The sequence below is a fragment of the Plasmodium chabaudi genome (genome assembly GCF_900002335.3).
Source record: "Plasmodium chabaudi chabaudi strain AS genome assembly, chromosome: 4".
NCBI classification, from domain to species: Eukaryota; Apicomplexa; class Aconoidasida; order Haemosporida; family Plasmodiidae; genus Plasmodium; species Plasmodium chabaudi.
This window is the reverse complement of record NC_030104.2, coordinates 185,010-201,282: the sequence shown is the minus strand read 5'-3', so window position 1 is coordinate 201,282 and position 16,273 is coordinate 185,010. Positions and strand designations below refer to the sequence as shown.

The window sequence follows — 16,273 nt, the reverse complement described above, 5'->3', positions numbered from 1 at the left end:
AAAAATTTTTTATTTTTATATATTTTCAATTAATTATATATATACATTGTTAATATTATAAAATGTACCACGTTTTATAATTGTGAATATATATATATGAGCATTTTATAATTTGTTCGTTATTTTACAATAATATACATATTTTAAATATATATATATATTACATTTTTATTCTTGTTGGTAGTACTTAAACTATTTTGTGTTTTAAAACATTCTGTATTCCTTGTTATATGGTATATTAAACTTTTGAATGTTTTAAAATTTATTATTAAAAAATTATGTTATATATGTATAAGAATAATTATATTCCTTTTTTTAAGTTTTTTCCAGTTTTCAATATATATAATTGCAAAAAAAAAAAAAAAAAATCAACATATTTTATATAAAATCGTGTTTATTGTGTAGAACAGTTTACTACATGCTTAAGAGATAGTATATGTATTTTTATTTTTTCATTTTTATAATGTTCTATATGACATACATAATTTGATTTTTTACAATTTCCCCTCCCCCACAAAAAAGTATATAGATTTAATATCCGTGATAAAGCTGATTATTCTTTATTTTGTAGTTCCGTGAAAATATTATAATTTATAAAATAATAAGAAATAGATGTGAAATAATTTATAATAGTCTTATTTGTCAACCATAATAAAAGTTATATTTGTATGTATAGTACGTCCCAAGCTATTTTCCATTTGTTTTAAACCCTTGTGAAATTTGTTCCTACTTTTCCTATAGACCATATGCATTCATTCAACGTTTGAACATAAAAAAGAAAACGAAAAAAAAAATAAGAATAGTTGGCTATAGTGAAAAAGGAAGAAGGCAATAGACGAGAAAAGAGGAAGATGATTAAAAAGGGATCCGAATCTAACCGAGCTCTAAGAAAGAAATTAAACAATGATGTAACAAATATATTGCTGCTTTTTGAAAAGGTACAAGAATGGGCTGATTTAAGTAATATATTACAAAAATTATATTTAACAATTGAAAAATATGAAGTATTTTTAGATATATCATCAAAATTTTTATTATTTCGAAGATTATCACAATGTTTAAATCCATTATTACCATCAGGAGTTCATTCAAAAGCTTTAATAATATATGGATCGATATTTAAAAAAGTTGAAAAAGCATATTTTATGGATAATATTCATATATTATGTTCAGGCGTTTTTGAGTTTATGTTACATTGTACAGTTAGTTTAAAGACAATATATTTTAAAAATATAAAATGCATATTAAACCTGAGAGAAAATATTCATATGTTTACTTATGCATTATTATTATCTCTATTCAATGTGGTAGATAGTGATAACAACATTTTATTATACATATATTCAATAAATAATTATATAGGCGAAAATATATTTTTTAATAATTTATGGTTACTATTATTAAGACATTCAGAAATACGAACCAATGTTTTAAACTTTTTAGAAACCTCATTTAGCCCACAAATATATCTACTATCTAAAGAGAGAATTAAAACATTACTTCCTTACAAAGATGAATTAGTATTATCATCCTTAATATTTTCATTAAACGATAAAAACATTTTGAATCAAAGAATTACATTAAGCTTACTTATAAATAATTTCCCTTTATACGATGTCGAAATAGAATCTAATTTGCCTCCCAATTTGGCAAATAATAGACGTGGAGGATTAAATAAAAATAACAGTATAGAGAGTACGACCTCTTATAATAATAATGTACGACACAATCCTTCAAACGCACGAAATAAAGATGATACTATAAACATTCGACGAAACAATCCATATTCTCAATCGTCTGAAAATTTTCCAGGAAGCTATTTTAACAATGATGATAGAAGAGTTCAAAAAAACATATCGTCTGAAAGTAGCTTATCAAAGTACGAAATGGGAAAACGACATATCAGTGGAAATGAAAATATGATGACAAACGATGTTTCAAAAAAAGATATATTTAGTAATACATATGTTAGTGAACATAACAGAAATGATAATGATATGTCTTATAAAAAGAATTTGAATAATGACTATCGTGAAGGTAACCAATCTGTTTCATCCGATGATGTCTTATTCAATGAGGTTAGTAAAAAAATCATTATAAGAAATGTAATGTTTTTATTACGTAAATCAGATATGGGATTAAATAGACGTATATTCAAATATTTATATATGTACGAAAGTAATGATGACAAAAATTTAAAAGATAATATCACCTTAGATAGTTATAAAATATATTATGAAACCATTATCGATATACTTGAAAATAAATTTAATGATAATCCAATCCATATTTTAGAAGTTTTATTTATTTTATTTAAAAATACAGATTATATAAATATTAATAAATATATTATGGAAAATATTTTTTTACATTTATTAAAATTTTTTTATAAAAACAGAGAAGATAATAATATAAATGAATATTTTAAAAAGATATTAGATATAGAATTAATAAGTTTTGAAACAATTGCAAATATATTAATGTACACATTTCATTATTTAAAAAACGATGAAGAATTATTTAATAATAATATAAATGGATATATCAAAAAATTTATGAACTTGTTAAATATTATGACATACTTCCTTGAATATATACAAGACATAAATAAGAATTTTTATCTTTATTTTGTATTTATCTTTAGTACAGCCTTACTAAAATTTGTAAATTTTTTAAATACAAAACTAATTTATATGATTCAAAATCATTTGACAATAAACCTCTTTAATGATTATCATCAGTTTTTAAATTTTATACATTTGATACCTGGAAAGGATGCTGCCTTATGTTATTTTCATTTTTTTGTGATTAAATACAATAACTTTTATTTACAGAAGGCATTGTTTTTAATTATTACTGGGGTTTTATCTAAAGAACCTGCTTTTCGAGGGATAGGAAGCATAGGCAATTTCACAAATGCAGCACAGGATGAAGATGATTCAAATTTTGAAAACAAATATAATAACGACTTCGAGTTTCGTCACGCAGGCAGTAATGGGAGTGGAAACAAGTACAACCACAAGCATAACGCAAATAATGAAAACGAAATAAAACGAAATGCAAGTAACCAAGGTGATGATATAAATTCTAAAGGAGGACTAAATTATGAATGGAATGAAAAATTAAAATATGTCTTTAAGAAATATATAAGTAAATTAAAATATAATTTAATCGATACGATTATTAAAAATAAAGAATTTCATTTTTTTACAAATAATTATGAATATATAATATTTTTATTTTTTAATTATCATATATTAATTGATAAAGAGAAAATAAATGATAGTTGTGAATTTTTTTTAATGAATATTTTAAAAAATTGTACAAGAGAAAATACAAATAAGTTTTATTTTTGGGCTTGCTTATTTTTAAATATTATACGAATTAACTTTAATAAGATCGTTCTAATAAGTTGTAGAGAGATCAAAACTGAAAAAAAACGAATGTCAAATCAGAACTTCGCATTAACAGATCAATCGAATAATATATCTATGTCACAAAATAATGATCCTATTAAAGGACAGAACAAAGATAGTAACAAAAATGAAAGTAAAACATCTAATTATGATAAAAACTATGAAGACGACAATTTTATTATTAATCAACTCCAAGAACATGGAGATTATAAAGAACGTAAATTAAATATAAACGGATTAAATAATATAGAAGAGTATATACTGTTTGATGCATTTGAAAATGGTGATAGTAGTGAGATACGAAACAGTTTTGATGATCTAATTAAATTTAATGGAAGAGGTGGAAGTAGTAGTAATTACTTCTCATCCTTTAGAAACTATTTTAGTAATGTCAAATCAGCATTATTATTTGATCAAAATTTCGTTGCAAAGATGTTGGTTCATTCAAAGAAAATTGTGAAATATATATTTAATTATATAAAAGTTTTAAAACATAATAAATGTTTTATCAAGCTATTTTTCGATATAAACTATATGTACAATTTTTGTCATAACCATTATTGTTTAAACATTTTAAGAGAATCTTTAAAAAGCGAAGATCCAAATGAATTAATGTGTAATGCTAAAATCATTTTAGAATACATTATAAATAATAAAATAAGTGACTTTCATATTATTCATTCCAATTTCTATAACCTAACTCATGATCTATTTAAGTTATATGAAAAAAGAAATATATTAATAAATTTCTATTTAGTAAAATATATAAAAGGCAATAAAAAAAATATACCATACATATTTGATCATATCATTATTAGTATGTTCGAATTGATCGAAAATATAGAAAATTTATGTATTAAGGAAGAGAAAGAGAATTCAAAAATGGCGATTTATAAAAATACAGATAATTATGAAAACTATATGGATAATGATCATATGTTTGGAAATGAAAATACTAATAGAATTAAACAGAGAGGATATCAAGATAATTTTTACTACAGCAATGACCATAGAGGTGATAAAGAGTTTGGTGTAAACAAAACTGGGACCTCTAATTATTTAATAAATCGACAGAATGAATCTTCAGATATTCATAAAAATTATGAAATTCTTTTAAATAAATTAAAATGTAGATTTGATTATTTAAATTTCTTTTTTTGTAATATAGAAAATTTTATGTTATGGTTATATCAACATAAGATCAGTAAAAATATTTATAACTATAGAGAAAAAATGATTTTAAAAAATTATGAACAGAATATTAATATTATTGTATGTTGTATATGTACAGAAGGAAATATAAGTTCTTTATATTTTAGAAATTATTTGGATGTATTTTTTATTTTATTTTTACGAATCCTATATCTTAATGAACGAATACAAGATGTAAATAATTTAGATTCAAGTGTAAATCCCAAATCGAGCAAAGCAAGCGAGAGTAATGAAATGAACAGCTATCCAGATAATAACAGATCCGAAATGGGTAGACAAAATAAAAAACACAAAAAAAATAATAAAATATTATTTAAACAAAATATATTACTTGAGTTTAAAAGAGATGTTATAGGTCTTATAAATAAAATATTTAATTTAAATGAAAGTAAACATTTTGAATATACAAAAATTTTACATGTATACTACAAAGAAACAATACATCATTTTTTATTTTTATTTTATTATTTTACAATTAAAAAATATTATATATTACAAATACAATTAATTCGATTTATTCGATATGTTTTATTTCGTTATGAAAACAATGGAGAGAAGCTACTTGTCTATGGATTATTACCATCTGCTTTAATAACTGGAAATGCAAATCTAACTGGACAGAAAGATGAAGGTAAAGAAGCTACAAAAACGAAAGGAAGCAAATTATCAACGAAATATACAAACTATGAAGAATTTATTATAGCAAGTAACAATTATTTTGATATAATTAATTCTAATAATGAAAAAATCAAAAATGATGTATTCATATTTAGTGTGTTAAGAAAATCAATGACAATTATATTAAACATAAATGAAAAAGTAATATACAAAGAGGTTTTAAAAAGTATTATCTACTTGATCGAAAATATAATTACAGAAAGAAATGTAAAGACATATTATTTAACTGTATTCTTTTTAGATCTATTATATATTATAAAAATCGAAGATAAAAAGAAAAAAAAAAACTTTTTTTTTATAAAAAAGTTTTGTCAATTCTTGTTGGAAATTTTTAAATTAATATATAAAGATGAATTACTTGGAGAAAAAAAAACAGAAATGAAAACAGAAACTAAAAATGAACTTAAACAAGAATATAAATATGATTATAATAGTATTTCAATTGAAGAAATAGAAAATAGCTTGATTGAAAATAAAATACCTATTCAACCCTTTTGTGCAATCTTTTCTATAAAAACCGATGATAAGTATTTAAGTATGCAACATTTAAATATATCGACACTCTTTTCGGTCATATTTAATCTCTATGTTTTTCTAAAAAAACGATTAAGATGTTATTACAAGAATGATAAAGATTTGATAAACTGGGATGAAAACAAGAATACATCCATAAATAATAACAGCAGTATGTACAATTACAATAATAGTAGCATGTACAATTACAACAACAGTAGCATGTATAACTATAACAATAGTAGCATGTATAACGAAATAAACAGTGAACATAATCCAGATAATTACAACAAAGATTTACATAGCAGCATGTTCGATCGTGATGACAACATGGATAGAGGTGATGATAATTCATTTCATTTAACTAGCCATGATATGGATAGAAGAAAAAACAAATCAAGCTTACAAAATAAAGACATGTATCAAACTAGCAATTTTATGGATACCACAATGAAGGAAAATATGCACAATGAAAAACTTGGTGAACCAGCCAAATTCCCAGATGACAATGATGATGATAATTTTTCTAAAACAATAAGACACAATGATATAACAAATAATGAACACGCTATAAATGTGAGCAATACAAAAAAGGCAGGATATGGTTATAACTATGGGCAAAGTGAAGAAGGTACACACCGAATGAGAAGTAATGACAAACGAACCGATGATTATTATTATAAAGATGAAAAGGAAATGCAATCTGGTTATAAAAAAGATATATCAAATAATTTTAGAACGAATGAATACGATTCGTATGGTAATAATGTTGGAAAGCAAGTCCGAATGAATAATAGTGGATCAGGTTATGAAAGAAAATATGGAAATACAGAACAGAATTATGGTGATAATGCTGATAAAAATTATTTAATGAAGTCTGTGCATTATAATTCAGATTGGGATAACAATAAAATATTAGGAGAAAGAGATGGAAATAGAAATTATAATAATTTAAGTAAATATAATAGTGGATATATTGCAAGGTTGAAAAAGAAAAATAAAAAGGTATCACTATTGAAAGTGTGCTTATCTAATATAATATCGATTAGCAAAATAACATATTTTATTACAAGAAATGAATTTTTATTTATAAGTAATTTATATACATTATTTAAAAGACATATTCCGAATTATAAAGTGGATGATGATAATACAGATGCTGGAGATAAAGAAGATGATACACTTAATGCACACGATGATGAGTTTGAAGAAAAGAAATTTCAAACAGATGATGAAAGCAGTAAGTACAACAGTGGTAGTGAACAGAGTAGCACAGATCTTAATGGAACATTCGATGAACAGGATGTTGCAAAAAGAGATAGACATATGTTAAAAAAGTTAGAGAACATGAGAAAGCATGGTAAAAGACAAAGTAAAAAAGATAAAAAAATTCATCAAAACTTTTTAAAAAAATTAAATAAAAAAAAAAAAAAAAAAAATATATATGAAAATAAAAAGTTATCATCATTTTTAGTTTTATTAACTGAATTTAATGAAGATATACTTGTCAAAATTTTAGAAGATATTATAAATTATTATGAAAAATATAAAAACAAAATAAATATTAATACATTTATGTATTTTTTATTTAATATATATTTAAACATATGTAAGTTATCACAAAAAATAATTAACTGCTTTGTTGATACTTTATTTTCATTAATAAAAAAAATAACGTTGAATGCCCAAAATGTTATGAGCAGTATATGGTTTTTATATATCTTATTTATAATTGAAAATAATCATGCATATCTATTTAACGATAAGTTACAGAAGAAAATTATTATAGAGCAAATTAACATAGTTATTCAGATTTCGTTATATAGTTACTATGCAAAGAATATAAAAAATAATTACAACATCCAGTTACCACTACCAAATTTTGTATTTCCTTTTAATATTTATTACATTAAAAATAATTCAAGCTTTACTGTTAGTAAATATTTTAGAACGAAGAGTGATAACCCCAAATTGGGCAGCTTTAATAATGATGAAGAGATTGCAGAAATTAAAAAGTTGATTTATAATTATAGTTCGAAATCGATTGAAAATCATTTTAATATAAATGACTATTCCGAAATTGCAGCTATTAATTCGTTAGCATTTTTGTTGATGTGTTTTTATCATGCAGTTAGTGTTAAAACGGTTGAAGAAAATCAAAACGAGTTTGATAATAGCTTACACAAAAATGAAGGCACTAAAAACAGTGGAGATAACACAGTGGGAAATAATAACAATAGCGTAACAAATAATAATAATCCTGGATCGATTTCAACTAATGCACATTCTGGTACTAACAGACAAATGAATTCAGGAAATGCAAATCTAAATAATATAAATAATAGCTATTATACTAGTAATAATACAATAAATGCATATTCAAGTGGTAACAATTTTGCAATTGGAGGTGTAAAAAGTTTTATTACTGAATCTGCAATTAATTTATTTTATGAAAACTTTGGAAAATATATATCTTTATTATATAATAATAATATTCAGAATGTTTTTTATAGATATCCATTCTTTTTAATTATAAACTTTTTACTAGACTACAATTTTAGTTGTAGATATTATATAAAAAAGATAATATCCGATTTATATTATTGCATTTCCAATCTTGATATACGATGCACTCAGGCTTTATCAAATATCTTTAAAAAATTAAACGAACCAAACATTGATGACTTATTGTTACCACCCACTAGTAGTATATTTTCTCTGAAGTTTAATATTATCAATTCTAGAATCAATTATATAAATAAATTATCATTGATAATTTTGTCGGGAAGCCATAACTTTTATTTAAATTATTTGCCTAAGATTGCTGAAAATATTTCTGAATATTTAAAATATTGTACCGATTTAAAACTATATAGAGAAATATTAATACTTATCTGTTCAATAATAATAAGAAATGATGAGAATGAAATTTATATTATTATACCTACGTTTATCTCTTTGATTTTACAAATATATCATGTTGAACGTATGAAATATAAAATAGCAATTGAAAATCTCAAAAATGTTGACAAAAACGATGACAATTATATTTACGATTTTAATACTTATGATAATAGTGACGTTTTATGTTTGTTAAGGACTCTGTTAATTATTATCAACATACTAGTTAAACGAAATGTAAGCTTTATTAATTTTTATTCTTGGATATTTTTTAAAGACATATCTATAAAAAAAAATACTTTTTCAACACATAAAGATATGGGTAATTACATAACACCAGCAGTTTATCATAAGGCAGTAAATACGATGATCAAAAATCACATTCTAATTAAAAACACACGTAATATGGAACTTGATACAAGTTCTAGTGATTCAAACATTAATAAGACTATTGAAAAAGATGGTGTTGCAACAAGAAATTATACAAAAGAAGGTGTAGTCATCTTTGATGAAGCAATTCCAATTTCTAATTTACCACAAGTTGATAAAGATGATAAACCTGATATAGATATGCCTATACAAGATGAAAATATAAAAAATAGTAAAAAAAAATCGAAAAAAAAACAAAAAAATATGATCACAATTTTTCTTAATTCAACGGAAGAAAAATTTATTAATCATCATTTAAAGACAAACAATAAGAAAAACAAAAATAATAATAATAATGCAACTAATTCTGGAAATATTCAATCTGGTGTTAATAATAATATTGCAAATAGTGGACCCTCTATGTTATCTTCCCAATATGGTATGAAAAAAAATCTAATAGTAAACAAAAATAAAGTTGAAGAATCTAAGTTTATTGCTTTTCTCGATATTATCGAGGAAGTATATGGAGTTCATAATTTAGCCAAAAGACGAAGTCATGATGATAGTATAAATGAAGAAGGCAATAATGAAAATTCACAAATTGTTGAAAATAAAGATGATCATAATATAACTAGCTCTGATGCAACAGAAGATAATGATTCTATAGAAATGAATCACACACTAAGTAATAGTAGTGATGATAATAGTAACACTATTAGTAGTGGATATAGAGATGTATATAAACAAAATGATGGTAGTGAAAAATCTGTAAATATTGATGAACCATTTGATGCACAGAATCTTTATTATAATAATGCAATAAAAAATAAAAGTTATTGTGATCATTATTTAAATGAATATGTCGATGATGAAAAATTTAAATCGACTGATAATGAGAGCTCATCAAATGATAATTTAAGTACCTCATCAGCAAATTCAACCAGTAGTATTTTATCAAACCGTTTTACTAAAAATAATCCAATGCTATCTGACTCTTCAGATGATGAAATGACAAATAATAATATGAATCTAAGGAATATGAATGGTATGAAATCTGTTTTAGATTTACAAAATTATGAAGATTCAAACTCTGATCATATATATAATCATCCTACTAAAAATTGGAATAATGCCCAATGCTTAACAAATTATGATGTCCATGATTTATTAAAACATACAAAAAAAAAAAAAAAAAAAATATCAATACATTCCAATACGAATATTTCTCTCATTTTAGTATACTTGGCTAAAAAAATTAAAATGAATTTTTATAAATATTCTATGAAAAAATCCAAGGATGAAACCCTTATTTTACTAAAAGAGCTCAATCCTGTCGAAAACGGCATCAACGATTTGTTTTTAGAAGTCAACCTTAATGCAATGTATTCCGACTTTTTAACTAACTAACTTAGTGTGGAAAATAAAACAATAATTTAATCAAACATATTTGATCAAAAAACCATGTTTGAATTTTTTCCACGCTATACATACGTATTTATGGGGTGACCCTCATTTTTTATTTTCCTATTTGTGTGCAATCGCAAACCTTTGTATATTTATTTGTTATTATATGTATCGTTATTTAAATTTCGCTTTCATGCTTTTTATGATTGTAACATTTTATGGCATTTTAGCTTATTCTTACTTCCAATTTTTTTTTCTAATCTCGTTATTTTTAAGAAATTAAATATGTTCATATTGTAGAATATCAAACTTATCATCTCTATACATGATGAAAATACATAAAAAAAAAAATTTATTTATTAGTTATTCATTTTGTTATCGTTTTTTAGTTGCGTATGCAAAAAATAATAAAGCAGTACGAATAAATTGAAAAAACAAAAACTTCAAAATTAAGCAATTTTAATTCATATAAACAGTTGAATAAAAAATATATGATAGTATTTTATTTATTCTGTACTGCAAGAATAATACCCCCAAAAAACCTGTCTTGTTCAGGTAATAATGAAATTGTGCATTATTTTAAGGGTTAAAATTATTCCTTGTTCAGAATAAAAAAACGAAAAAAAAAATAAAAAGCTTATCGAAAAGCATGATATTGTAATTGTTAAATAAAGCTATTAAAAAGTTTAAGTCTATTTGGATAAAAAATTTTATTTGTGTTTGTAAAAAAGAGGAACTGATGGGTCAGTACCACCTATTTTGTGTTTATATGAGTCATAAACTTCTTTTAAATATTTTTTTTTTAAACTTTTAAAATTATATACATAATTATTATTTTCAGCAAATTCGTTAGTTTGTTGAATATAAGGTGTAACTACTGGAACCCCGCTACGAAAGTAAAAGTGCCCTATAAGAAGAAAAGCATTGTTCATAAAAAGTGAGCGAAATAAATATAACCAAATAGAATATATGCGAAAAAAAACAAAAGGAATTAAGCATACCTGTTTTAATTTTGAAGGCATTTTCTTTGTCCCCATTTATCAAATTTAGCATAGACTGGATTTTTTCAATATCTATAAAATAGGGAAACAACATAAAGTCATAAATTTTGTGTGGGAGTTTTTGTATACATTCAAAGTATGCACATGTGGTTTTTTAAACAGTTTTATGAAAACGTTGTAGTGTTATTTTTTTTTTCTTACTGTTATAGTTGGTCATAATATTTTTGTGAATTTTATTTTTCATATAATTTTCATAATGAAAAGAGGTTAAATCATACATGAGCTGATTAACAAAACTTTTATTTTTCCTAAACACTTCGCTTAATCTATTTTTGCTATAACACCCTTCCCTCTTAAATATATACGCCATTTTAAATTCGTGAAAGGCATAGTTGAAGAAATGATAAATGTATGAACAAAAACGGAGTATAATATTAAAACTCCCAGACAATGCTGTTCATATGGTATTTATACATTTTGGGGGCTTAGGGAATGGAAATTATTTTTTTTATTTTTTTAATTTTTCAAAATTTTCAAAATTTTCAAATTTTTCAAATTAATCTTATTTAGTCATTTTCAAAAAATATAGTAAAAAATAAATATGTAAAAAAATGCAAATTTCACTAATTTTGTATAAGAAAAAATTGGCAAATAAAAAATGATTACACAACCTTTATGAGTAATTTTAATATGGCTTAGGATATTTATAATAGGTGGGCATGGCAACCAGCATATGCATAATATTATATGCTATATATTATACAGTATATATTATATATAAATTGCCTGACCCTTGGGGAGGGTCGTAAAGCACTACATAGGAAAAGGGGTAAGAACGAACATTATTACGTGAATAAATAATAGTAACAAACAAGATGGCATAAAGTAATAATAAGTGCAAAAACTGATTAAGCTTGCTACAAAATATGGTGCCCATATAATATATTATTTAAATATATGCGGTATTATTTTTATGCCCTTTGTTAATAATTTTATTAAATAATACTTTGCCTATGTAATATATTTTTTTATGATAGCATGCCCCCGTTGGGTTACTTGCATTATTATAAGTACAGTATGAATATATAACCTTTATAATTTCTATATATTATTTGTCATCTTACATCATTTTGTGTCCTTCTCTATATAATAGTGCATCCTCTTAATTTTCTTAAATTTCCCCGCCTCACTCACTAAAAAAAAAAAAAAAAAGCAAGGCCAAAAAAAAAAAATAAAAAATAATTAATAAAATTCCCTATATTTCCCAATTAAAATTATTCACATATATGTAAATAATTATTTTACGTGTTACTGAATTATATTATATCTATTTTATAATTATATATGTCGAAAAACATAAATAATAATAAATTAATTAAAAATAATATAATGCCCTATGCTTAGTTATAATACACAAGGGATGTTATAACGTTTTTTGCCGTTTTTTTTTAATTTAAAATTTTCCTAATTTAAAAAAAATAAAAAAAAATATATATTCCATAATTATGTAGTTGTGTTCTTGTTATATATATTATATGTTTTTATATTTATACCGATTATTAACAATAAAAAATAAAGGAATATAATATATATATAGTATATTAGTTATAGTGTTATCATGCTTGCTTAATACCTATATATATATTTTTTTATTTCTTAACTTACAAGCCATGTATAAATTAAATTTATATTTTTCTTAATTGTTCTTTCTCAATTTTTTAAACTCCAATTTAAAAAAAATATATATATACATAATATTTATATGTACATATAATATATATATATATATTTATTTTTCTAATAATTGTTAATATACTATTATACGCTGATTTATTTTTCATGTAACTATGGTGGTTCATGCGGCTGGAAATACAGATCATGTAGATATGAATGACAATTATGGGGGTAGTGGAAGTCCAGATGGTCAAGGACATTATGGATATGAAAATGAAGGAAATCAAAATGTTGATGGTGGATTAAATAATAATTTGTTGAATAATGATGGTAAAAATAGTAAGAAAAAAAATAAATATATTAGTGGTATGTTTAAAAATAAAAATGATAAAAATCAAAATACTGATGAAAATGGAAATGTACCTTATCGTTCATTTAATGACGATGGGAAAGAAGGAGAAAATAGTAACAACAAATCAGATAATCAAAAATTTAGCGAAGTATATAATTCAATTTATGAAGATTTGAAAAAAAAGAAAAGCGGTATAAAACAAAAACATGGAAATAATAATTCCTATGAAATTAATTATTCATCTGATCATGTAAATTCAATGAGTAGTAGTGTTGATGGAGATTCAATTTTTAATGATGATGTTTTAAAAAGATATGCAGTTGGACAAATATTTAATACTATTAGAACATCCTTTCATTGGGCTATGACACCACTTCTGTTATTTTTTCTATTCGAGCAATATTCAGTATTTTTTGTATATAGATTTATTTCATTTTTAATTTTATTGTTATTTACCCCAGTATCCTTATATTTAATTAAAAAACAAAATATCAGATTCTTTTTATTAGCAACTAATACTACAAGAGCAATACTATGGGGCGTATATATACCCTTATTATATTATATCTATCAAGATTATATCAAAAAATATTATTTAGATTCGATTTATGAATTTTTCTTTTGTTTATTAATAATACTTGATTGTATGTGTATTAATTTATCTAGTATATTAGATATAGATAATAATGGACTTGATTATATTTCAAAAAAATTTGATATAAGAGTTACTGAGAGAGCTCATAAAAAATATTTAACTCTTCATCAATTTTTTTCTGATATATCAGTTGCATTATTCAATCCCCTAATTGCATTTGTTATGTATTTATTTTCCAGATTTTTCTATCCCGAAAACCATAGAGATTTATTTGTATATTTAACTTCTTTATTTTTTGCTGTTACATCTATTGTAAGCTTAGTAGTATATACTATTGGAATTGAAGAAGGCGATTCATCACACAAAAAAGGAAAATCTAATGATAATAATTATGATTTAGAAACAAATGCAGATATTGTTGAAGGAGGAAATGCTAAACATGAAGCAAATGAAAATGATTTTGATCAATATTATGAAAAGAATATTAGTAATCAACCAAATCAATATGTTAGTAGTTTTACCAATGCATATCCCAGTATTTCTGTAATGCAAAACCAGATTTATAATATTAATGATAATTATGATCCATATTCTAACAAAGAAATAATTACATTAAAAGATCAATACAAAGCACATTTTTGTAGCCTTGGAACCAGTTTAAAAACTGTTTTTTGTGATTTTAGATTATTATATTACTTAACAACCTTATCATTTTTAAATAGTGCTGAAGATATAATGACATATATGATCATTCCATTGACATCAATATTTATTTGCGAATATCAATATATTGAAAAATTATTTATAAAAGTTTTAATTTCTATTATTTTAACATCCTTGGCCAAATGTTTTGAAAACACTGCCTATTATTGCAACAAAAAAAACATTGTTACCATAAAGGATCATTCATTGTAAGTTCATCTATTACTTATTCTTTCGTGGCTTCGTCTGCGTATGCACCTACACGTGTACATCCAAACGTGTACATCCAAACGTATATATCCAAACGTATGCATTTCACTTCTTCGTTTTCAGGGGAATGTTTCTTTTGGGATTCGCACTTGTTATTTTTATGTTCCCTTTCCTTCTAATCGATTTCATGAGCTTCGCCATATTCTTAGTTTTTTACACTGTATGCTCATTCCTTTTCTTCTTTTTCTCAGTAAATTTGAAAGCAAAGTAAGTTTTGAAAACAAAATATATATGTACCTGTTAATAAATTTTAAAATATTTTTTGCCTATATGTTTTTTTTTTTTTTTTTTTTCCATTTTCAGATTTTCATTACATTTTCAAAAACGCACAGAAGGATATAAATCATCTGACATACACAGTTTTGCTGGACTTTTCATGTCATTTATGAATTCAATATTTATTCTTTGTATGCTAACGCTTTTATCATATTCAAGAAGTTATGTCACAAACCATGCAACAATATGCATATTTTTTATTATAATGTTATTCATATTTTGTAAAATTGGCAATATTGTTTGGAGTGGCTATAATTACTCAGAGTCAACAAAAATAAATTAAATCCATAATTATATGTATGCATATTTATAGATGTATATATGTACTGGTTTGTAAAAAGTTACTGACAAAAAAACATAAATTAGTTCGTTTTATATGTATACTTTGTGTATGTATGTATAAACTGTGTATACATATATATGACCCCTATGTGCGTTCGCGTGTGTGTATGTTGTATATACTATATGTATATATTTTTTATACGTTTACATGTTTCATTCCCAATTCATTCTTCTATCTATTTATATATTCATTTTTAATTAAGCCCATTTTATATCTTTGATTTCGTTAATATATACACATGTTTATTATCATATTTTCCCATCTTTTTTTGTTACTTTGTTATTTTTTTTTTTTTTTAATCCTTTCATTATACCTGATTTATAACTTTACTTGTCAGTAATTAATTTTTGTTGTATTAATAGAATTAAACTAAGAGTATTTATATTTTTAAAGTATATGTTTATACCCATATATCCGAAAAGTATACCCTTTCGTAATGAAGGAATTGCCCTTGCATGAATATAAACATGCACATGGCATATCACTAAGCGGCTTTACGAATTCGCAGATTTTATAATAAAATAATGTGAAACGGCTTAGCATGCCACAGTTGGCAAGTAGAAATAA

General features: G+C 23.6%; 3 protein-coding genes across 3 annotated transcripts; 2 read left to right on the top strand and 1 right to left on the bottom strand.

The window, feature by feature from the left end:
• Window positions 1-851: 851 nt before the first annotated feature.
• PCHAS_0404900 (conserved Plasmodium protein, unknown function) lies at window positions 852-10,496 on the top strand (the record flags this gene model as incomplete). Its single annotated transcript, XM_737155.2, has 1 exon — window positions 852-10,496. One exon carries the CDS (start codon window positions 852-854, stop codon window positions 10,494-10,496), a length of 9,645 nt encoding a protein of 3,214 aa, XP_742248.2.
• Window positions 10,497-11,203: 707 nt separating this feature from the next.
• On the bottom strand, window positions 11,204-11,864 carry PCHAS_0404800 (conserved protein, unknown function; the record flags this gene model as incomplete). The annotated part of the gene is made up of 3 exons (XM_016799962.1): window positions 11,204-11,400; window positions 11,495-11,566; window positions 11,696-11,864. The coding sequence occupies 3 exons, from the start codon at window positions 11,862-11,864 to the stop codon at window positions 11,204-11,206; spliced, it is 438 nt and encodes a 145-aa protein (XP_016653266.1).
• A 1,477-nt stretch (window positions 11,865-13,341) lies between these two features.
• PCHAS_0404700 (conserved Plasmodium membrane protein, unknown function) lies at window positions 13,342-15,646 on the top strand (the record flags this gene model as incomplete). The annotated part of the gene is made up of 3 exons (XM_739155.2): window positions 13,342-15,026; window positions 15,151-15,294; window positions 15,391-15,646. 3 exons carry the CDS (start codon window positions 13,342-13,344, stop codon window positions 15,644-15,646), a joined length of 2,085 nt encoding a protein of 694 aa, XP_744248.2.
• Window positions 15,647-16,273: the final 627 nt, after the last annotated feature.